General features: G+C 41.2%; 1 protein-coding gene across 3 annotated transcripts in view; it reads left to right on the forward strand.

The window, feature by feature from the left end:
• LOC144582964 (uncharacterized) overlaps window positions 1-23,594 on the forward strand; it is an 81,095-nt gene extending 57,501 nt beyond the window's left edge. Inside the window, exons 2-6 of one of the 3 annotated variants that reach the window (XR_013536628.1) lie at window positions 3,246-3,322; window positions 4,006-4,224; window positions 4,489-4,692; window positions 14,325-14,457; window positions 18,055-19,018. Coding sequence is in view for 1 of the 3 variants with exons in the window: in XM_078375999.1 (XP_078232125.1) it covers window positions 3,246-3,322; window positions 14,325-14,457; window positions 18,055-18,067 (223 nt within the window). In the remaining 2 variants the exon portion in view is untranslated. Of the gene's footprint in view, window positions 1-3,245; window positions 3,323-4,005; window positions 4,225-4,488; window positions 4,693-14,324; window positions 14,458-18,054; window positions 19,019-21,324; window positions 21,470-22,713 lie in introns of those variants that run through there. The other 2 variants (XR_013536627.1, XM_078375999.1) reach the window with 2 other exon arrangements.
• The last annotated feature ends 336 nt before the right edge of the window (window positions 23,595-23,930 follow it).

Below are 23,930 nucleotides of genomic sequence, written 5' to 3' on the forward strand. Positions count from 1 at the left end.
GCAATTATTTATTGATGTTGGATGGAACTTGCTTTAGTGAACGAACAGTCCTCTTTATGATCGCTAACTAATGTTCTACCTTCTATAACCTCCCTCAAGGAATTGCCCGCTTGTTTTTACTCTGATTGAAACCCAGCCTTTCTGATCATTGTGAAGAATATCTGCTCTTTTCCTGAACTGCTAGTTTAAATGGACTCTCATATTGAACACGATTCCATTTAAATACTGTAGTTTTTACTTTAACTGAGGTATGTATGAAGGCAGAACACAAATGATCTGGAAAAAAAATTAAGCCATCAATTTAGAAATAAAATTAACACCTAAACAGTAGAAATTCACAAGTTCATGACTGTTAAATAAAGGGAAGACAGTTACATTTTGAAAGCTCCTGTTTTACCCTGGAAACCAGTCAAATGGGATAAAATTTAGAAATGCAGGTTATGCTTCAAGCGATATTAATCCAGGGATCAAAAATAAGTGGTAGAAATGGATATAGATGTAGTAAAAAATTTGAGTCTTGAGGATAGCACTGTTTCTCTTAAGTCAATGATTTAAGGGCTTTTAGGAAGTTGAATATAATCATGTAGATTTTTTGGTGACCTCATTTTTCTGGTCTGTACTCTTAAAGAAAGAATAATCAGCTTCTAATGTGCCCTTCTGGGAATGAAAAGCAGAATGGCCAAGTGTATGTCTGATTGGGGTGTACTTGCAAAAGAATCACCTACTCATTCAAGCAGAAGAAGACACAGGCATAGACACATGGTGTTGGGATGGATGAATAGACATGATGTGTGGGGATGGATAGATGTGATGTGTAAAGTCAGGTCTGGCAGAGTTTACAGTAAGAATTTGCTTCAGATGACTACTCATAGAAGCATATATGTATTTTTCATGCATCTTGCTTTTACAGGTTTCTGAGATAAAAATCTCAGAAGAACAGCTTTGCTCGTGAGCTTTCCGATATTTCCACTGTGGTCCTGGCCAGAAACACTGTGAGAACACCCTTTCATTTGGTATTTGAGCCCTTCTGCCTCTGTTCCTGGCTGCAGACCAAAGGGAACAAATGCAACTGAACATTTCAGAACCTCAAAATAGTAAACCAAAAATGGTCTGCTCTGCTTTTGGTTCTAAAAATGATCAACCCCAAAGCCTTGTTCCAAATAATCTGGTGGATCCATCTCTAATGTGGATTACTGGATTTTAGAAGCCTTTTGGAGGGTGGTGTTTTTAAAATAGGTAACTAAGAACAAAGAAAACAGTTAATCCAAGTGGTTGTAGTACAGGTATCTGACCACCACAGCAGTGACTAGATTTAATAAACATACTTTATGCTCTAGTGTCAAATAATTAGAAGAAAGTGGATTAGAATTTAGAGTGGAATATCTGGGCTTGAATGTTGACTTGATCTTACCAGCTGAATGTCTAGAGCATATTTCTGAGGCTCAGTTGTTACCTGTGGGTAAAATTAATAATAAAAATGAAAAATGAGTATATCCATTTTAATTGAGTCATTATGAGGAGCAACATTATAAAAAAACTTCTAAAATTGGAATGTCCATGTTAATATGAAAGTCAGTAAATCCCAGTGATTAGAAGTTTGAACTTTACAACACAACACATCTGGGTTCAAATTTCTGCTCTTCTACTTTCTAGCTCTGTTGCCCTATATGGGTCACTAAAAATCTTTGACGATCAGTTTTATCATCTGTGAAATGGGGTTAATGTTGTCGGGAGAATGAAATCAAGTAATGTGTATAAAATATTTGGCACACAGTTAATGCTAGAAAAATTGCTGGCTATTAATACATGTATAAATGATGATCATGGTGATTTTATATACTCATAATTTTAGGTGCCAGTCCAAATACAGACATATGAGAATGTGGCTAGATCCTTGATTTTCCCCAATCTTCTTTTCATGAAGTTACATACTCTATAGCATCAGTGGGTGAGTTGACTTAGGAGGGGTGCCAGTATGAGTTTGGAGTAGCTTACTTGGTCAGATCCAAAATATGGCTTTTGCTAAATGTAAGGATCTAGGGGAGAGAGTAGAAAACTCTGCTGGGCCAATGCCAAGTATGAAGCAATGCTGATCTTGGCAATTTTTGGCATCCAATTTTCACCCATTAAGAAAGGAGGGTTAAAAGGTATAAATAAATGCAAGGCCATAATAAAATCATTGTGGAATTAAAACATTAAACCCATGGGCTCTTAATTATCAAACAGCAGTTATTATTTACAAGCATTCTCATATTAAGGACTTAGGGACTTCATAAGTCCCTCCCCTCCCCTCCTCTCCCCTCTCCTCCCCTTGCCTTCCCTCCCCTTGCCTCCCCTCCCCTCCCCTCGCCTCCCCTCTCCTCTCCTCCCCTCGCCTCCCCTCTCCTCTCCTCCCCTCGCCTCCCCTCTCCTCTCCTCCCTTTCCTGGTTTTGCTCTGCTGCTCAGGCTGGAGTGCAGCAGCATGACCTGGGCTCAATGCAGCCTCCACCTCAGGCTCAAGCAGTCCTTCCACCTCAGCTTCCTGAGTGGAACCACAGGTGTATACCATCACACCTGGATAATTAAAAAAAATATTTTTTATAAAAACTGGGTCTTGGCCAGGCTCACTCCTGTAATCCCAGCACTTTGGGAGACCAACATGGGAAGATCACAAGGTCAGGAACTCAAGACCAGCCTGGCCAATATGGTGAAACATCATCTCTACTAAAAATACAAAAATTAGCCGGGTGTGGTGGCGTGTGCCTTGAGTCCCAGCTACTCAGGAGGGTGAGGCAGAAGAATCTCTTGAACCTGGGAGGCAGAGGTTGCAGCAAGCCTATATCATGCCACTGCTCTCCAGCTTAGGTGACAGAGTGAGACTCCGTCTCAAAAAAACAAAAACAAAAACGGGGTCTCAATATGTTGCTCAGGCTGGTCTCAAACTCCCACTTCAGCTGATCCTCCCACTTCAGCCTCCTAAAGTGCTGGGATTACAGGCACTGTGTCTGGCTCAGATACTTGTCTTAAAAACAAATATTTACTACCAGCAACCTGACTGGCCTAAAATGTGACTGGCAGCTTATTTTATACTCCCCATACACATTAAATGTAGAAACTTAGTAACTATTAGATTTGATTAAATATTAAAATGTCATATTTTTCAGCCAGTGAAAAAGTTATTTTATATCTGCTCTAGGGGAAATGACTAGCTTGCTACCTTTTAATGGTATTAGTGATACAGTATTTTCTCTTCCTCCCTTCACAGTCAAAATCTTGGATGGCTTACTCTCCTTGAGAACACTTCCTCATGGATTTTGAATCTCCAGCTCGTTCCACTCCCAGGTACTGAAACCATATTCTTCATAGATCCCTCTGCCTGCTCAAGGGTCAACGTGATTCTTCTCTTGCCATTTTGCATCAGTGGCCATGTTGAAAATCCTTGCACTTGCTGTCTGCTACACTCTTCCTGTATTTTGTTTTCTTCTGAATTCTGATGAATACTTTTTTTTCTGTTGCTTTAAGGTACATGCTCAGGGTTCTGTTCATTATCATCTTCTCTTTGCCTGATCCTTTATCTTTAAGCAAACCCATCCATTCTTGCTTCTCTGGTTATCTCCTCTCTCCCAAGAACTGGGCCACCATGATTTTTCTCCTAAGCTTGTTATCTTCACCTGGATTTCCTCAAGCTCGGTATATAAAGCTAAAACTCTTCAATTGTCTTTGTAAGCCAGCTCTCCTATCCCTTCTTCTTTGTCTCAGCCATTTTGTTTGTATATGGAAATAAACCTCCTGGTGTTAAAACCTCAAAACTGCAGCATTATCTTTGTCTCTACACTCTTGTTTGACCTCTAGATCCAGGAAATACCCCAGTTTCATTGTAAGGCCTGTCAATTTTATCTCACAATGTTTTTCACACTTATAAGATAGATAGACCAAAGCAAGGGTCTGGGTGACATTCTCTGTGATGCTCATGCTTATGTTCTCAAGATAGTTCTGGAACTCTAGCTGTAGCTTCTGCATTTCAGGCAGAAAGGAAGAGGATGATCACAGAAACACAGGACATCTGCCAACTGAGCCTGCCACCTTCTAAGGGGAGCATTCCTGAAAGCAGCACGTGATAATCTTTGCTGACATTGAATTGAGCAGAGTAGTATTTCATGACCACCCTGATCTACAAGGGAGGCAGGAAGTGTAGTTCAGAAGATGTGGACACAGTGCTGTTTCCATAAATGGGAGTTATATTGGTAAGGAAGAAAGTGCGGAATGTTTTGGGGTAGGCAATTGACAGTCTCTAACACCTTTTTTCTTAACTTCCCTATGTTTACTGAAATTCCCACTGACTTTGAATAAAACAATCCTTGTTTCCCATCATCATCATCTAACTTCACGTCTTCATTGTCCTTTTGCTTAGATTACAAAACCAAGTGGACTCTGTGTGCCTCTACTTCACTGCAATTCCTGTCCTTGTTCATTAATCTATTAATTCAGCAGGAAAATATTGTTAACAGGCACCGTGCTATGTGCTAGCAATGAAGAGAATCGTGACTTTTGACTTCAGGGCCTCACAGTTCAGTTGGAGAGAGCAATGTGGCACCGTTTGACTTAGGACAACCCAAGAAGTGACATAACAGAGACAGAGGAAAGGGACCGAAGAAGCAGCGAGAACATCCTGACTAATTCAATCTGGAAACAGTGAGGAAGACCTTCCAGGGGTGAGGTTGTGAGCTGACTTGTGTATTAGGAATTTCTTGGTTCAACACACAGAGAAATAACAAGTTTTCTGTTGTTGTAAACTATTCCTTACTAATTAAAAACAAAGTGGTCCTATTCTTGACCTCACTCTGAATTTAATTTTTTAAGAATGTAATCATAAGTGAAAGCAATTTTAAAGATAGCATTATAGGGCATAGTATTGATAAATGAGAGGAAAACTGGTTCTTAAAGAGTGTACCACTCACTTACCATGCCCTGAAATTAACTGAGAGCTCATTTGTCAAGAGAGCACCTACCCTATAGAGAATTCTTCCAATTAACATCAAAAGCGATCATTCTTAACCTCTCATGCATTAAGAAAATCTCGTCTGCACCCAGTGTTCTGTTCCTCATCAATGAAGCCCTTTATGTATGTTATTCCAAATTTATCACCCTGTATATTACTAAAATGAACGAATTAATAAATGAATCTGCTGTAGGTCCAGAAGCCAGATTTATTTGTTGTCTCCCGGTTCTCATGGGATTTTCCTTTGGTCTCCAAGACATTTCACTCTGCAGTTTCTCATAGTTTGGGATATTTATTGATAGCTACTGACAGCATGAGTTGGTACTCACAGACTCACAATGGTTGTATCAGAAAAGTGGTTTTGAGGAGGATTAGTTAAATTCTAAAAATGTCAGCCAAGTCACTCTCAGGCTATGCTAAAAAGGCAGAGCAAGTGTTGTGCTATATCAGTTCTAACAGTATTATATTGCTATAAAAAGCACACATGAAGATAAATTAAATGATGCTTAATGCTGGTGAGGTCATGGTAAACCTGATGTAGAATTGTAGGCAAGGCTGGGTGTAGAAGGATACCAATGGAGTATTACATAAACTACAGAATACTCATGAGCTAGAACATGAGTACTCTTCAAAATTGGTGCTTTCCAATCATTTTGATTACATGGAGAAGTGCTTACTGTGTTCAATGAACAAGAAGAAAACAGTTGCATCCAGATCTGATCGATGTACATGCGGATACATATGTCATACATGCATACACCTCTTTCAAATGATTTGCATCAGAATGTTAATGATAGTCTAAGTTTAAGTGATAAGATATAGGAATCTATTATCATCTTTAAAGTTCTCTAAATTTTATAAATTTCTAATCAAGATGCACAAGTTTCACAGTCAGAAATAAATCACTCTTTTTTTGTGTGTGGAATGCAATGGTACGATTACAGCTCACTGCAGACTCTACCTCCTGGGCCCAAGCGATACTCCCACCTTCCCACCTCAGTCCCCTGAGTAGCTGGGACCACAGGTGATATGGTTTGGCTATGTCCCCACCCAAATCTCATTTTAAATCATAGCTCACATAATTCACACATCTTGTGGGAGGGACCTGGTGGGAAGTAACTGAATCATAGGGGTGGTCTTTCCCGTACTGCTCTGGTGAGAGTTAATAAGCCTCACGAGATCTGATGGTTTTATAAAGGGGAGTTCCCCTGCAAACATGCTCTCTTGCCTGCCACTGTGCAAGACATGACTTTGCTCCTCCTTTGCCTTCTGCCATGATTTCGAGGCCTCCCAGCCATGTAGAACTGTGAGTCAACTAAACCACTTTTCTTTCCAAATTACCCAGTCTTGGGTATATCTTTATTGGCAGCAGGAGAGCAGACTAATACAACAGGGACATGCCACCACACCTTGCTAATTTTTTATTTTTGTAGAGAAAAGGTTTTGCCACGTTCCAGCCCAGCCTGGTCTCGAACTCCTGGGCTCAAGCAATCCTCCTAACTTAGCCTCCAATAGTTCTGAGATCACAGGCTTGAGCCACTTTGCCTGGCCAGAAATTAATCACTCTTAAAAGGAAAACTTAAAAGGACCATGTAGTAGAGGATGAAGACATTATTTATAGGTATTTTTTTTTACAGGTATACATTCTACACTGCTAATTCTCAGACCCACATATAATGTGAGATCAATTTCACTAAGGGGCTCAGTGCAGGCTCTGGCCCAGGGAGGCTGCTCCAGGCTTTGAGCCTAACTGCCTGCCACCACTCTATCCCCTCCCAGCCCATTCTCAGGCTGCCATCAGATTTCTCTTTCCAAAGCATAGCTATTGCCCTGTTATCCTGTCTCTGGAAACATTTTTAAAACCTGTTATCCTCTCTCTGGAAACACTGTTAAAAGCTTCCCGATTGTGCACAGAATACATCCTCCCCCTCCACTGGCTCCAGTTCATGTCCTCAGTCTGATATCTCTCACATCTCTCACACCTCCTGCACTCCAGCACAATGGAGCTACCTTAATGACCCTCTTCGCCTCCCCCTGCCTCCCACTTTACTCTCGTTTTTGCTTCTTCTACCCATTCTTTCAGACCCTGCTCAGATTCCCATAGTGACCACTCTGAATTAATCGTTCCCTCCATTATTTCCTCTTTGCACTTTATTGATCTCTTTTATTGTGTTAATCAGAATTTTACTTGTATTATGGTTCTTTGTGTCTTTTTGTTCTTGCATTGATTTTAGCCCCCCAAATCATGTCTTCATTTGTAATCTTTATGGAGTGGTTCTCAAACGTTAGCATGTATCCCAATCATCGGAGGGTTCATTAAAACAGATTGCTGCACTCTATCTCTGGTGTTTCTAATTCAATACATCTGGGGTGGGGCAGGAGAATTGGCATTTCTAATAAATCCCCAGGTGATCCTGCTGCTGCCTCAGTTTGGCACCCACACTTGAAGCACCACTGCTTTTCTTTTTGGGTTTCTTTTCTTTTCTTTTTTTCTTTCTTTCTCTCTCTCTCTCTCTCTCTCTCTCTCTCTCTCTCTCTCTCTCTCTCTCTCTCTCTCTTTCTTTCTTGAGACGGAGTCTCACTCTGTAGCCCAGGCTGGAATGCAGTGGCACAATCTCAGCTCACTGCAACTTCCGCCTTCTGACTCCTGGCTCAAGTGATTCTCATGCCTCAGCCTCTGGATTAGCTGGGATTACAGGTGCTCCCCCTCTCACCGTGCCATCTAATTTTTAAATTTTTAGTAGAGATGGGGTTTCACCATGTTGGCCAGGTTGGTCTTGAACTCCTGACCTCGTGATCTGCCGGCCTCAGCCTCCCAAAGTGCTGGGATTACAGGGGCAAGCCACCACGCCCAGGCACTGCTTTTCAAAACTAGGAAACAATGAACTAACATAAATGAACTTGCTATAGTAGATAGGGACTGGAAGTTCAGAACACAGGACTAAAAAACGTCGGTTCTACCACTCAATGCTTAAACAAGTTATTTAATCCCTCTGAATCTTCATTTTCTTGCCAGAAAAAATGGAGATATTATTACAGTAAGTCTTCAGTGTCACCCATAGCTTCTTGGAAACTGTGAATTTAAGCAAAACAATACATAACAAAACTAATCTTACAATGGGCTAACTTACATAAATAAGAGTTAAGGGCCTATGAAGTACTTCTGGTCACAAAAGCATCACCTAACTTCTAAATAAACACAAAAACACAGCTGGGCACAGGGACTCACACCTGTAATCCCAGTACTTTGGGAGGCCAAGGCGGGTGGATCACCTGAGGTCAGGAGTTTGAGACCAGCTTAACCAACATGGCAAAATTAGCTGGGTGTGATGGCAGATGCCTGTAATCCCAACCACTCAGGAGGCTGAGGCAGAAGAATCATTTGAACCTGGGAAGTGGAGGTTGCAGTGAGCAGAGATTGTGCCACTACACTCCAGCTTGGGTGACAAAAGCCGGACTCGCTCTCAAAAAAAACAAAAAACAAAAAACACTTCTAATATTAAACATTGAAATAAATATGACTATACATATATTTAAGAAAGATTAATAAACACAAACAAGGTCATTATTTAAATGCTTTTTCCAATTCAAGGTTAGGAGTGATCAGAGCCCATCCCAGCAGCTCAGGGCATAACGTTGGAGCCAGCCCTGGACAGGATGTCAATCCATTGTAGGGGGCACTGACACCAACCCACACTCACTCACACTGGGACTGTGTGAAGATGTCGGTTAACCTAACATGCACATCTTAGGGGATACCTGGAGAAAACCCACAAAGATAGTCACCCCAGCTGGGGAGAGATTTTTTTCACCTGAGTATTATAAAGAAACAACAGTACTTTGGGAGGCTGAAGCGAAGCAGGCAGATCACAAGGTCAGGAGATCGAGACCATCCTGACTAACACAGTGAAACCCCCATCTAAACTAAAGATACAAAAAATTAGTTGTGCTTGGTGGCATGCACCTGTAATCCCAGCTGCTGGGGAGGCTGAGGCGAGAATCGCTTGAACCCAGGAGATGGAAGTTGCAGTGAGCTGAGATTGCGCCACTACACTCCAGCCTGGGTGACAGAGCAAGACTTTGTCTCAAAAAAAAAAACAAAAACAAAAACAAAAAGAAAGAAACAAAACTGAACAAAATAGTTATTCAAGAACCAACCGTACCTCTTAAATAGGGTTGTCCTGAGGGTTAGATGAGATCATGTTTGCAAAGTGTCCAGTAAGTGGTTGCTACCATGAGTATTAACTTGTTTATTCTATGCCATAACTTTATAAGATAAATTTTGCCACCATTTTACAGACAAAGAGACTGAGGCAAATGGAGGACCCATAGTTTACCAGAAGTCCTCGACCTTGTGAAAAACGAGACTGAGATTCTAATTTCAGTCATTTTGACACATTCTACTCTACCCACCACAGCATATTAAATGTAATACACACTCAAAAAACATTCTTAATGTTGGATTTCTATATTTCCTTATGCAAAATCTTCTACTGGCATTACCATATCTGAAAACATTTTCCTGGAGCTTTTCTTTCTTGAGTCTCACTCTGTTGACAGGCTGGAGTGCAGTGGTGCTATCTCCGCTCACTTCAACCTTTGCCTCCCAGGTTCAAGCAATTCTCCTGCCTCAGCCTCCCAAGTAACTGGGACTTCAGGTGTGTGCCACTGCACCCAACTAATTTTTATACTTTTAGTAGAGACGGGTTTCACCATGTTGGCCAGGATGGTCTCCATCTCTTGACCTCATGATCTGTCCACTTTGGCCTCCCAAAGTGCTGGGATTACTGGAGTGAGCCACCATGCCTGGCCCTTTCCTGGACTTTTAACTAAAGATTATTTCCATTGTGATGGGCACAAAAGCAGTTTCCATTTTATTTAAAGAGGCTGTGAGAAGCAACAAGTCAGGTAAGTAAAATTAATGATTAAAGAAGGAACTGGCACTTAAAATATATAATATACAGTTTAATTTTCTTTGGTGTTGTTTGTCTTGGGGGGTGTGGAGGTATTTTTTTTATTGTAGATTTTATGATAAATAACTTGGTTTTACTATCATGTTTGAATTTGTTAGACATTAAAATAATAGAGAAAGACCATTTTCTAAATTGAAAATTCACTTGTGTGAGCACTAAATGCTGGGATTTGATTTCTTTGTTTCTATAGAAACAAAAGAAAATTGAGATTAAAATAAGCTAAAATGGAATTAAGTTTTATGAAAACAGTAAAGGAGCTTATTTTACTTGTTCCCAATGTAGTGTGGTGAAATAAACTTTTTATTTAAAACTCAAGCTGTCTGTGGGCCATTCTGCCTTCTGAGAAAAAGTTCCTTTGGAACAGGGAGTGGCAATATTTATATATTAGAAAAACAATCTAATCTCTTTGCCATTTCATTCCAATTTGAGAAATGGCTGGTGGGATGGTTTGGAGGGGATAGTGGAGGATGAACAGTGTCTTCAATGTGAAAACTTAAGCCAGTGCTCCCTGTATTGTTCACCTGCTGCAGGTTTAGCAGAGGCAGTAATGTTAATATCTTTGGGTTGGTAATGACAGCCCAGTAGGATAATTCGGCAAAGAACCAACATTCTCTGTGATAATGGAAAGGAAGGCAAACTGTGAGTTGGAACTGAAAAGCTTTGAACAAAGTAGGCACTTAACACTTGTTTTGACTTGTTTGTGTTGCTTCAATGTAAGACTGAGATATTTAGTACAATGCAAGTACTACCAGGCATGGTGGCTCACACCTGTAATCCCAGACCTTTGGGAGGCTGAGGTGGAAGGATCACTTGAGCCCAGGAATTTGAGGCTGCAGTGAGGTATGATTGTGCCACTGCACGCCAGCCTGGGTGACAGAGCAAGACCCTGTCTCAATTTCAAAAAGCCAAACAACAATAACAAAAAATGTGAATACCCATGTGGTTGGTTTTAGGGAAATCAAGGGAAAGGGGCCAGGTTAAAATGCTGGGTTGGCACAGTTGAAATGAAAAAAGTAATGTCTGTGTTAGAATAGAGATGTGGGGAATTGGGGCTTTTAGGAGACAAAAAACTCTAATAGAAAAAGTCACCATGAGCCTAAATCCACAGGAATTTACAAAAATACTAAGAAGGCTTCCTGACACTGACATTTAAGTTATACTTCTACTACTTCGATAATATGAAATGTAACGTGGTTTTGATATTAGAGTCCTTTGCCTTTTTTTTTTTTTTTTGGAAACAGAGTCTTTCACTCTGTTGCCAGGCTGGAGTGCTGTGGTGTGGTCTCCGGTTACTGCAATGTCTGCCTCCCGGGTTCAAGCAATTCTCCTGCCTCAGCCTCCGGAGTAGCTGGGACTACAAGCACATGCCACCTCACCCAGATAATTTTTGTATTTTTAGTAGAGACAGAGTTTCACCATGTTGGCCAGGATGGTCTCAATCTATTGACCTCATGATCTTCCTGCCTAGACCTCCCAAAATGCTGGGATTACGGGAGTGAGCCACCATACCTGGCCTGCCATTTGCGTTCTTAGTCATCTTTGAGGGTCTAATAAAATAATATTTTCATATGTTACAATAATTCTAACCTAGACAGAAAAGGATACATCTTCAACTCTAGCATGGATTTGCTCCCGCCATTTAACTAAATTGCAAATCAACTGAAAAAAGATTGAAGAGGGAGAAAATCTAAATATCGTTTCCCAAAACGATGACGAGGTTCATGTCTCGGTTAAACAGAGTAAGAACATCCCCCATCCACAATTCAGAAGACTCGAGTTTGGAATTGCTGGATCTGTAGAATTTGGGTGACAATTCTTGTCTCCTCAAGTATGTTTTTCATATATAAAATTGAACACTGAGATCATGGTATCATGAGGATGTTGAGCAAATAGGAGGCCCTCGGTAAATGCACACTGTTTATTGACATGCAAAGTAACCTGGTAAACTTCGTCACTATGTTGTTTTATTATTTTAATTTTAATTTTTTTCTTTCTTTTTTTTTTTTAAGATGAAATTTCACTCTTTCACCAAGGCTGGAGTGCAGTGGCACAGTCTTGGCTCACTGCAACCTCCACCTCCTGGGTTTAAGCAATTCTCCTACCTTAAGTAGCTGGGATTATAGGCACCCGCCACCAAGCCTGGCTGATTTTTGTATTTTTAGTAGAAACGGAGCTTCACCATGTTGGCCAGGCTGGTCTTGAACTCCTGACCTCATGATCTGCCTACCTTGGCCTCCTAACGTGCTGGGGTTACAGACGTGAGCCACTGCATCCAGCCCTTTTAATTTTTACTTTTACAAGGGAATAGTAGAAGGCAATTAGGGCCACCTTTGTGGGCTTAGTACTCCAAAGGACGTCACATTTAGCTTAAGACTCTGCTGCTTGAAAATCTTCATGCTTTTTAGATGAAAGATCCTGCATTTTCATTTTGCTCTGGGTCCTGCAAATTGTGCAGTCCGCCCAGAAGGTAAAATTACTCTGTAAGCTTCAGCCTTTCTGACTGTTTCTCGAGTACTTTCCCTCTCCATTCCCTGTTATGTGGATAGCACAGGTGACTATATTGCTTAATGGGACTTCATCCCTGGCTATGGTTGATTGGTTCAGAAGAGGGCACCTCACTCCAGATGGTCCAGTTTAGTCCATTCTCATAGCCAAAAGTGATTGGCCCAAAGATGGACATTTGAGGAAAACTGGGTCAAACTCTAGGAATTTGACACTTGGATGGCATGATGGAGCTGATAGACTGTTGATGGCAGTATTTTCCACTTTTTGAACTAGGAAGGAAAAGAAAATTGATTTCGAGAGAGAATAAAAAGGAACCTGGCCAGGCGCGGTGGCTCATACCAGTAATTTCAGCAATTTGAGAGGCTGAGGCAGGTGGATTACCTGAGGTCAGGAGTTCAGTACCAGCCTGGCCAACATGGGGAAACGCTGTCTCCACTAAAAATACAAAAATTAGCCAGGCGTGATGGCATGCGCCTGTGATCCCAGCTACTTGGTGTGCTGAAGCAGGAGAATCGCTTGAGTCTGGGAGGAGGTGAATGTTGCAGTGAGCCGAGATTGCACCATTGCACTCCAGCCTGGGTATCTCAAGAAGAAGAAAAAAAAAAAAAAAAAAGAACCACCAGGCATGAAGACCATTGCAAAGATGAGGACTGGAAAGAGGTTCTTGTGAGCATTCTTGAATCCATTTCTGAGGCCCAATCGCTTTCCTGTCGTTGGATAACTATGGGAATGAAGAAAAATTCTTTCCAATCCATTCCCGTTTTGTCCCTGCATGTGCAGGGATGGCAGCCCTGAACAGGTGATGTTTGACCTAAGATCCGAAGGGCGAGCTGGGGCTACAGATATTGAGTTGAGGGTGAGGTAGGCCACCATCTGGGGCGCAGGAGACAGCTCATGCTTAGCGGAAGGAACACAATGCATTCAAGCTGCTGAAGGAGTGCCGGGGGGAGCCCAGAAACTCAGAGGAGCCTCCTGCAGGATGAGATGGGACTAGGGTGCCCAGGGTGGAGGGGTGTGGCAGGGGTAGCAAGACCTAGGGGATGAGATTATGTGCTTGGGTCCTTGGATGGGAAATGGGGAGGCAGAAGAATGAATGGTGAGATGAAGTTTTATCACCAAGGAAGAGGCTGGTATTCATGAGGTGTTTACATCAGGGATTTTTATTAAATTTAGTGAGCAGTATTGATCTGGAACTCGGTGATCTGAAGCCGAGAGAGAGAGACTTGCCCCATATCTGGGCAGTGTGCAGAGTGACCAAACAGCCACATAATCGTGACTAAAAGAGAGACATATCTCGAGGGTTTGACAAGTCTGGGGAGGCCGGGAGGGGAACCCCCAGAGAAGGAGGGGTCTTGCTTTTGAAGGGCAGGGGTGTGACGCACAGAGAATTCTCCTGTGAGTGACTTTTAGGCAGCAGGCTGTCTGCACAGTTGTGTAGTTTGCATACTTGGCAAAGGTATTTAACACAGAGGGCAGTGGGTACTTCCACCAGCCCTCTCTCAGCTCTTCAAATCTACATTATGGCAAGGGACATAGAGATGGGTTCTTTTTGACATGCTCACGGAGGCTTTAAGCCAGAGAGACCCTATTCAGGAATAACTGGGGGAGCACTTGTTGGGGGCGGGAGTGGGAAGAGGTTATGAGGTTCTTTGCCAGCTGGGAAGGGGGTCTGATCCTGAATAAATTACAGTTAATGTATTTTATTTACACCTAATGTTGGTTGGGCAGGAATTATATACTGCATATGTGTATATATCCACCCACACATGCTACGAGAGCTGTAAGTGTACATATACATACGTGCATATGTAATAGTGATGTGATGCTTCTTACATATGTTCACATTCCTTCTTTTCTCCATTTTCAGGTGCATCATTTCCCACTTACCTCCCACAGTCACTACTTCCTACATTGTCCAAAGTATTCAGCTGTTTTGGGGAGAATCATGATTATTCTACTGAGACTGCAAAAAGAGGGAAGGACGCAGCTCTTAACATCAGGTAGAAAATTTTGTTGAGTTAGTAAGTTAGCCTCTGGAAAACACTTTTCTAAATTTTTATACATTCTGGTTAACTCATTAGAAGTCAGGCCTGGAAGATGAGATCATCTAGTTCTTCAAGAGGTGGACCTCTCCTTGCTTCTGTCAAAATGGCTGAGTGAAGAGAGCATGATATCCCATGCCTGTAATCCCAGTACTTTGGGAAGCTGAGATGGGAGGATCACTTGAGTTCAGGAGTTTGAGACCAGCATAGGCAACATAGTGAGACCTTGTCTCTACCCTAAATTTAAAAAGTTATCTGGGTTTACTGGTATGTACCTGTATTCCCAGTTTCCTGGGAGGCAAGCGGGGAGGCGAGGTGGAGGATTGCCCGGGCCTGAGAAATTGAGCCATGATCACACCTCTGCACTCCAACCTGGGCAAGCATGAGATTTTGTCCTCCCTACTCCCCCGCCAAAAAAAAATAAAAGAAAAGCTGAGCCAGGAGACTTAGGGTTCCACAAGAATTGGATAGTATCTCTACAAGTCAGAAAGATAAAGCGGAAACTCCCATTTCAACTCAGGTAGAATGTGGGAGAGAGAAAGGAGATGGAGGAGATATGGCAGGAGGAGGCTTGATGCTGAGCGACAGGAAGTCTAAACAGTGGTTGAAACAGGATAGAACATGTTTCTCTCCTTTCTGGTTGCCTGGGGAGGTCAGTTCAAGGCTGGAAACGCACTCTTCTGTGTAAGAGACTCAAGCTTCACCTTTTTATTTTTTACTCTGCCGTGATCCTTATTCCAAGGTTGCCTCATAGTCCAAAATGGCTGCTGTAACTCTGTCTACCTCATCTCCATCTCACCCAGTAAAGAAAAAAAGAAGTAAAGAAGGCCATACTTCCATATTTGATTACTTTGCTTATATCCCTTAGCAGAGGTCAGTCACCTGACCACTCAGATGCAAAGGGAGGAAAACATAATTGGTATTCAGAGAAGCCATGTGGAGAGCTAAAATTCTGTGGCCCTTATAGCTAGAGGAAAAAATGAGGGAATCAGGGAGGACAAATGAGAGAACTGACACTGGGAGAAAAGAGTAGGGTGAACAGACATGGAGGTGTGTTAGAAATGAACACATATATTTAGGGGAGTGAAGGACATGGGGCCTTTCCTACTCTCATGGTATAGTCTGGGAAACCACTGTGACAGGCCCTGCTGGTACTGCAGCCACACGATGGCATCTGGGCCTGATGGATGTGCCTGAGGCTGCACTATTTCTGTGCTCAGCACAAGGTCTCAGTGGTTCCCACAGTCCTGCATGATGAGGTGTGTTGGGTTAGGGCCAGGTACCAGCAGAGGGCCAGCATGAGAGTCAAGATGCAGTGGCAGCTGGGACCTCTGAGATTAGAAGCCTGACACGTGAGCAGGTGAGACAGGACCTCCTGCCTATCTGGGTATCAGCCAGACCAGCCAACCCTCATTAGACACCAGATGTATCCAGAGTCCCCTGTGACTCTGATCCCTCCCATTCCTGCTGTTCCGAAGACACAGAGAGCTTCTTCATAGACAGCCACGGTCTTGGGGAGAGGGAGGGAGTAACTTTTTTCTCTTCCCATAAATGGGGCGCTAAATGAGAGATGGATGGTTCTTGAGAAGGTTTAGATACAGAAGCCAATTTTTAAGTTAGGCATCTGAGTATAATGTGAGTGCATTTTCTATCCCGTATATGTACATAAAATTAAACTTGCAATGCTAAATCATTTACTTTTGAGTAATAATTTACTCTTACTCTTACACTCATCAGAGTGTAAAATGAACAAAAATTAAAATTCAGATTGCAGATTTTGATTTGGGGTAGACAGGTGGCATTTTATATCAGGCTAAAGACATTACTTCAAGATATACCATTTACACAGAAGATCTCCTTAGCTAGAGATGTTTTTACAAAACTGAAACTAGTAAAGAAAAAGTTGATTTGTCAAGAGAATTGACTCCCACAAATCAGGTGTTTTCCACGTATTCAGGCATGCAACATTCACACAGATGCTCTCAGGTTCTCTTATGAAGTAATGGATTTAAAAAGTATGAGATGAGACCTCAGATATTTCAGTTACAAAACCAACCCTCTTGATCAACCAAAATATTCAGATACACTTCAGATATGATGATTTCTGAAGTGACCTGAATAACTTGTTTTCCCTTAACGCTGGGTTAAACCCAGACACAGCAACTCCAGACAGAGAGCAATTATATGGGGATATTGTATTGCTATTGCCTGCAATTTAGATAAAACAAAGGTGCACATAGGATGCACCTACACACACACACGCACACATGCACACACACTCACACACCTGCCCCCATCACATACACACTGTACAGTATTATGTTAATGCCTGCACACTCCACAAAACTAGTCCAGCAACTTGCTTATTAAGCTTTTCATTGGAACAAAGTGATGGTCTTCCCTCCTAAAATATGGTATCTAAAAAAACAAATAGTTTGTTAATTTAGCAAAAAAGTTGTGGCCAATTCTCCAGGGAATGATGAAGTTCAGGTTGTCTAATCGACATTTCTACAGTACTTTAAATATTTAAAGCAATTGCCTCTGAAATGTGGATGCCCATGTAGGGAAATGTACAAAGGAAGATAGCTTTCTCCAGTTTTGTTTGCTCCCTTTGATGTGAAAAGTTGTGAAAAAAAAAGAGTTGTGACCCTTAATTAGATAAGGATTTATCTACATTGCTTTTCTTTTTGTGTGCTCAACCCCACTAGGGCTAGGTGATCTGCCTTGCCTAGTGTTGACACAAATGGGCAGTGTAAACCTTAAACTGCTGTAAACACCTCTAAAATGTGGCCTTCCTTACATGGTCAGCGATGAGGGCTTGACGCCCGTCATCTGATAAGCTAGGGTCAGGAGTCATTCCACCGCTTTGCTTTTTCTTTGAATTTCTAAGAGCCGAAAACTTTTAATGTTTTACATGAGTAAATTACCTAAACATGTACAGTCCTTTTGCACATATTAACCCATCAGGGGCCAAAGTGAGTCCGGGAAGGCTCCCTAAACAGTCAGGGGCTGTTCACTGGGTGTGTTATGACTGCAAGACCTCGTTTTGGTGAGAATATGAGATGTAATTTGGAGAGCTTGTGTTGCATGGTAGTCACATGAGCCTTCTTAGCAAGGAGCCAGAGGGCAGGATGTTAAGCAAATGGCTGGATGTTTTTTCAAATGGTGGCAATGTCTATCTCAGAGTCAGAAACTCATCAGTAGGACTTTGATGAAGGAAGAATATTTTTCTTAAAGCAAGATACATTTTAGTGATAGAATCAGCTCTTTAGTTTATTCTCTTATGTATATATATCTACACACACATACACATACATATATAATGGCTGTTTTATAGTGTCTTGGAGATTTAGGTCATCAGGTTTCCTTCATGCCACTATTTGGAATTCAGTGAGATCAGGTGGCTAGGGAAAAGAACAATAAATTATAACAACAGCTTCCTTTATAGTCACCATGTAGAAGATGACTTATTCACTGAGTCATAAAGTCATAAACCAAAATGTCTTGGTAAAGAAAAATTTTAATTGATACTGATACATGTTTATTCTGTTCCAGGTCTACCTTATAATCACTGAGGATGGGAGAGGGCACAGTGTGTGTAACAGATATGTCAATTCTTTGGACAAGGTGCTGTGGGAACACAGAGGACTGGGGTCCCTTGGATATAGGAGGTTTCCCTGTGTTGGTCTCCTACCATCTCTCCTTGTGCTTCAGTCAGTGCATGAGAGTAGATAGGGGAAATACCAGATTCACTATACTAGGGCTTTTAAGAATATTTACAATCTTAAAATTTTACACCCAGAATAGGTCACTGAGAGCCTGTAATCCTACAAGATTTCAGAGCTGTTCATTGCACTTTCTGTAGCAACTCTTTCATCAATCTGATCATGCTCTTAATTCCAGATTTGGTGTTGTAGGTAGCCAAAATACTCGTGAGGATTCGGTTAATGCAACTCAAAAGCCAGCTTTCTCCTTTCGATCACAGATTCAAATTCTACAATTTGGAATCCATGGGCACTTCTAGATTGGGTCTTGCAGAGATTTTTTTTTTTTTTAACAACAGAAAGAATGAGAAGGCAAAAGAAAACATTTAGTAATAATCAACCCAAGCAAATTGAGCCTCTTTCTGCAGAAGGCAAGTAGTTCTAAATAAATAGAATATTTGGCAATTTTTTTCTGTCCACATTGTTTGACTCCATTCTGGGCCAAAATGATTTGTGACTAAACACAGGCAAAAACAAAGTTTATTTTTAACCTGTCTAGCACTGAGGGGATTGGCTCATGATCCAGAGGAGATGTGAATTCTTATCCTTTATCTAATATTTAACACTGTCTCACACTGGGGAGTGGTGATGGTTCAATTTCTAGCACTGATTTCCTATTGAGACTGTGGTTTCCTTCACTGATTATAAAATTCTCTCCCGTCTTACCCTCAACTCCAACCAACCCAGAGTTTTTCTTCAAAGCCACTCTCTACTTGACATACATATGAGCTTGACAATAAAATCCCTTGGATATATATTGTGAAAGTTGAGTGCATTTTCTATATTTTACATTATATTCTTGTTTCTGGGTCACCAAAATATAATGTGTTATAATTTAGAAATTCATTTCCACAAATAACTTAACTAACTGTAAGTCTAGACTCATGAAACTTGGGTATAGGCCAGGCAAGTAGCTTTTGCTTATAATCCCAGGACTTTGGGAGGCAGAGGCCAGCAGATTGCTTGAGCCCAGGAGTTAGAGATCAGCCTTGGTAATATGGTGAAATCTCATCTCTACAAAAAATATACAATTAGCAGAGTCTGTTGGAATACGCCTGTAGTCTCAGCTACTTAGGAGGCTAAAATGGGAGGATCACTTGAACCTGGGAGGTCAAGACTGCAGTGAACCAAGATCACACCACTGTACTTCATTCTGGCCAACAAAGCGAGACCCTGCCTCAAAGGAAAAAAAAAGAAAAAGAAAAGAAAAAGAAACTTGCATATAATTGTAAGGTAGAGCAACAAACCTAGGGTTTTACCTGGAGTTCCCATACCATGTGACCTTTCAAAATTGACCTTGCACAAATCATACTGAAAAGGTATGTTTCACAACTTTTTTCCCTCGTCTCACTCATCAAATATATTTTCCTCACAGGAATATCTAGTACTATCGAAGTGGATAATTAACATTCAAGGTGCTAAGACCATGTCCACATGATGAAAAGTGTTTTGGAAAAGAATAAATGAGTGCATTACTAATGAAAGATTTTTTTTTTTCCTTTACAAAAAGTCACTGAATTATGCTATCCCGGCAGCCCACTGTCTGATGCATTGATAAATGGAGGAAAAGACAATCACATTAAGAACATGAGAACATCATTTGCAATCCTGAAAGTCAGTATTTAGAATCAACAAGCAGGGAACTTTCTCTTAAAATTAGAGATAATAACCCACCCAACTGGGCAGCAGCAATGTGCTCAATTGAAGATAGAAAAACAAGACATATTTTCCACATTACGAGCCTTTAGTCCAAGGAAGTGTTTTTCAAATGATGTTGGCTGAGACCCTGAGTAATAAATACATTTTACACTGCAACACAAATGCAAATAACTGTTGAAACATCCATACATAATTGAAACGAAAGTTTCCAAAGTAAAGTTCACTCTACTATCTGCAATATGCATGTATTTTCCATTGTATTCTATTTCACTTTAATAAATGCTAGTTGCAAACCATAAAATTGATATCCCTAATGGGGAGGAGGTTTGGTCCACAGTTTGCAAAACAGTTATTTAGCAATTATAGTCATCTACACTTTTGGAAAATGTAGCAGATGGACTAAGAAACTTCCACAAAAATATATATTCATAAGCTGAGTGAACCAAAGACCACTTTAAGGATACAGTGTGACATATGATAGGGGCTCAGTATAAATTTGAAGAAATAATTAAAAGAACATAGTAGAAAAGGCCAGGTGTGGTGTCTCATGCCTGTAATCCCAACACTTTGAGAGACCAAGGCAGGTGGATCACCTGAGACCAGGAGTTCGAGAGCAGCCTAGCCAACATGATGAAACCTGATCTCTGCTAAAAATGTGAAAATTAGCCAGGCATGGTGGCACAGTAATCTCAGCTACTCGGGAAGCTTGATCCTGGGGAGGCAGAGATTGTAGTGAGCAGAGATCGCGCCACTGCACTCCAGCCTGAATAACAGAGTGAGACTACATCTCAAATAAAATAAAATAAAATAAAATAAAAACAACATAGCAGAAAAGAAGATACTGTGGATAAGCCATAACAGCAGGTGAGCAGATAAGGCAGCTGAAATGAGCCTCAAGCAATTTAGAGGTGGCCTAGTTTCGGCAAAGATTTTAGACTGATTATAAAGCAAAATGGCAACTGGTATGATTTTAAGTGCTAAATATTTTTGTAAAAAAGTAGTGAGCGATTGAGGAAAGTTTAAAGCCTTTTGTGACGGATGGATGTGGCTTTGAATCCTAGATTTCCCACTTGCCAGCTTTGTCAATGTGTCACATTCTCCACCACATCTTGTGTGGTCTTTGATAGTGGGGTGATGATATCCAGCTAACCAGGTTATGATAAAAATTTATAACAATGATCCATATAAAGAACATTATAGGGCCTAATATGTAGCAAACGCTAAAGAAGTAAATCAAGAAATATAATTTTTTGTGTTAGATGTTGGTTAAATTGTTGTTGTTTTTTTGTTAGTTTGTTTTACCCAACCTATGGCTTTAGCTTTCTTTTATGCTAAGTGAATCTGCCCTTCAAAATGTTTCGTCAGGCACTAACATACCTTCTCTGCCCAAATTGTTAACTAGCGGATAATCAGGATGACTCCACCTTTGTACCTGACTGAGGAACTTAGTGAACCCTGAAGAAATGAAGATTAAAGAGACAATGAAGACAGGAGACATCGGGCTGTGCTCTTCTAGATATGACAGGGAGCAAATAAGCCAACTCCAGGTCAGCATAGAATCTTAGGTGATCATTAAAATCACTTTTAAAAAATACATGTTTTGAAAGCTAAGTGTTCAGGGAAGCAGAGGAGAAAACAATTGGGACTGTATGAGGTGCCAGGTTTGAAGCTGTGTGGATGTGACTTATGCCAGGTGTTCATGAGGCCACTGGAAAATTAGAGGCAGTAAATTCCAAGCAAATGGGGCTTTTGGTGCTTGAGTAATGCTTGAGCATCAAAATCTCCAAACTGTGTGACACGCACCTGTGGTCCCAGCTACTCGGGAGGCTGAGGTGGGAGGATAGCTGGAGCCTGAGGTTGAGGCTGCAGTTAGCTGTGATGGTGCCACTGCACTCTAGCCTGGGTGACAGAGCAAGACCCTGTCTCAAGACAACAACAACAACAAAACACACGAAAAATAAAAAAAGTCTTCCAAACTGGACCTTCTCCCACTAGGGGTTTGTCTCTTTCTCCTCTCCTTCTCTTCCTTCCTAATTATCTTTTTTTCTTTATTCACAAAGTAGGAAAATATACATCCTCAACTATGAATAAGTATACTTATACTCAGCTATATCTTCTTTTTTCCATCTATATTAATGTATTTTTAGTAGAGACGGGGTTTCACCATGTTGATAGGATAGTTTCAATCTGTTGACCTCATGATCCACCCACCTTGGCCTCCCAAAGTGCTGGGATTACAGGCATGAGTCACCACACCCGGCCTGCTGTACATTTTTGATAAGCATTAAGTGTTTCTCAATTTTTGGTACACATTAAGTTTCCTCAGGGTGTTTGTTAGTAATACGGATTCTGGGAACCACCCTCAGAGAGATTCTGACCCAGAAGATTTGAGGTGGGTCCCAGGTATTATTTGCAAGCATTGCAGTTTTTGTTTGTTGGGTTTTTGAGACAGAGTTTCCCTCTGTTGCCCAGGCTGGATTGCAGTGGCCCGATCTCCACTCACCGCAACCTCCGCCTCCCTTGTTTAAGTGATTCTTCTGCCTTAGCCTCCCGAGTAGCTGAGATCGCAGGTGTGCACTACCACCCCCAGCTAATTTTTTTGTATTTTTAGTAGAGATGGAATTTCACCACGTTAGCCAGGCTGGTCTGAAACTCCTCACCCCAAGTGATTCACAGGTCTCAGCTTCCCAAGGTGCTGGGATTACAAGTGTGAACTTCTAACTACACCTTGAGAAGCTGGTCTAGGATAATTCAGATGAATTTTTTTTTTTTTTGCCTCCCCACATTTTAGATGTAACCAAAGCGGTGCATATGCTATCTAAGTACAAAGAAGAACGAAGAGGTGGAAGTTTGAGGCAGCTTTCCAAACCATTTTTCTGCATTTGTTTTCCATCTTAGTTGTATGCCTTAAACAAATACACCAGCTGTCTTCATTGAGCCTTCTGGAGCATCTCCACATTCCACGAATACCCATGAATCTGTGCCTACATACACACATCAATTGTTTGGAGTCCCATTTCTTAGAAAGATGAAGATTGACCCTGATTCTTTAAGTGCTGGGAATATTACCATAATAAATGGCATCACTACGTGATAAGAGCAAATGTGTGATTGCAGTCAACATATTTTCTACATCATTAATGAGAGACTAGCAGCTTGGATACACAGCAGTCTACAGTCAGTGACTAAGCAGGACTCTGTGAAGTGAGGAAATAGTTCTGACCAACCCCAGGGAGATGGTTATAATACGGAGTATAAGCTGCCCTGCAGTGATTTGGTATTGCACACAATTTCCATCATATACACAATTTTCAAACTCCTTTATATTCTAAAAGGCCACCTGAACATAAGTGGTCAAAAGACCTTCTTTTTTCTACCTTCATTCTTCCTCTGTTCTTTTCATTGGATCTTCGATTCTGAGAAGTCTGACCTACAGAAAGGAGGAGGCTTAACTCCAGGAATGCTCCCTATTCTCTGTCTCTTTCATCTTTCTTCTCACTCCCTCCATATGGCTTCGCAGAAGCATCAATGATGCCTTTTCTTTTCTCCTCTTCTTCAATCTATTCCACACAACCCCATGTCCTTGGATAAGCCGCCAACAAAAGTCTGAAGATGGTTTGCAATGGAAATGGATTATTGAAGACAGAGTCCTGTCATAAATTTTACATTTTATACCCCTGTGATGTTGCCGTTCTTAAAATTGATAAGAAAAACAGGAAATTTACATAATTCCTGTGAGTTTCTAGGACAAATGAGTTTATGACTATGAAGTACCTTGTAATCTAATCTATAGAACTGTAGGTAAATATAATTGGGTGTTATTAATGTTGTTGTCACCATCTTTCTTGTTTTCTGAGCAGTGATAATCCTAAGAAAATTAAAAGTAAGCTAAGTTCAAGTTGAGAGAGCAAGAGAAAGCCACATGGGTGGTTGCAGTTCACTTTATGGTGGGCCCCCAAGAAGCTGAGGCATCTGCTCACCCAGCTGCTGAGCAGCTGAGTTAGGAAT

This window comes from Callithrix jacchus, chromosome 6 (genome assembly GCF_049354715.1).
Source record: "Callithrix jacchus isolate 240 chromosome 6, calJac240_pri, whole genome shotgun sequence".
Lineage (NCBI taxonomy): Eukaryota > Metazoa > Chordata > Mammalia > Primates > Cebidae > Callithrix > Callithrix jacchus.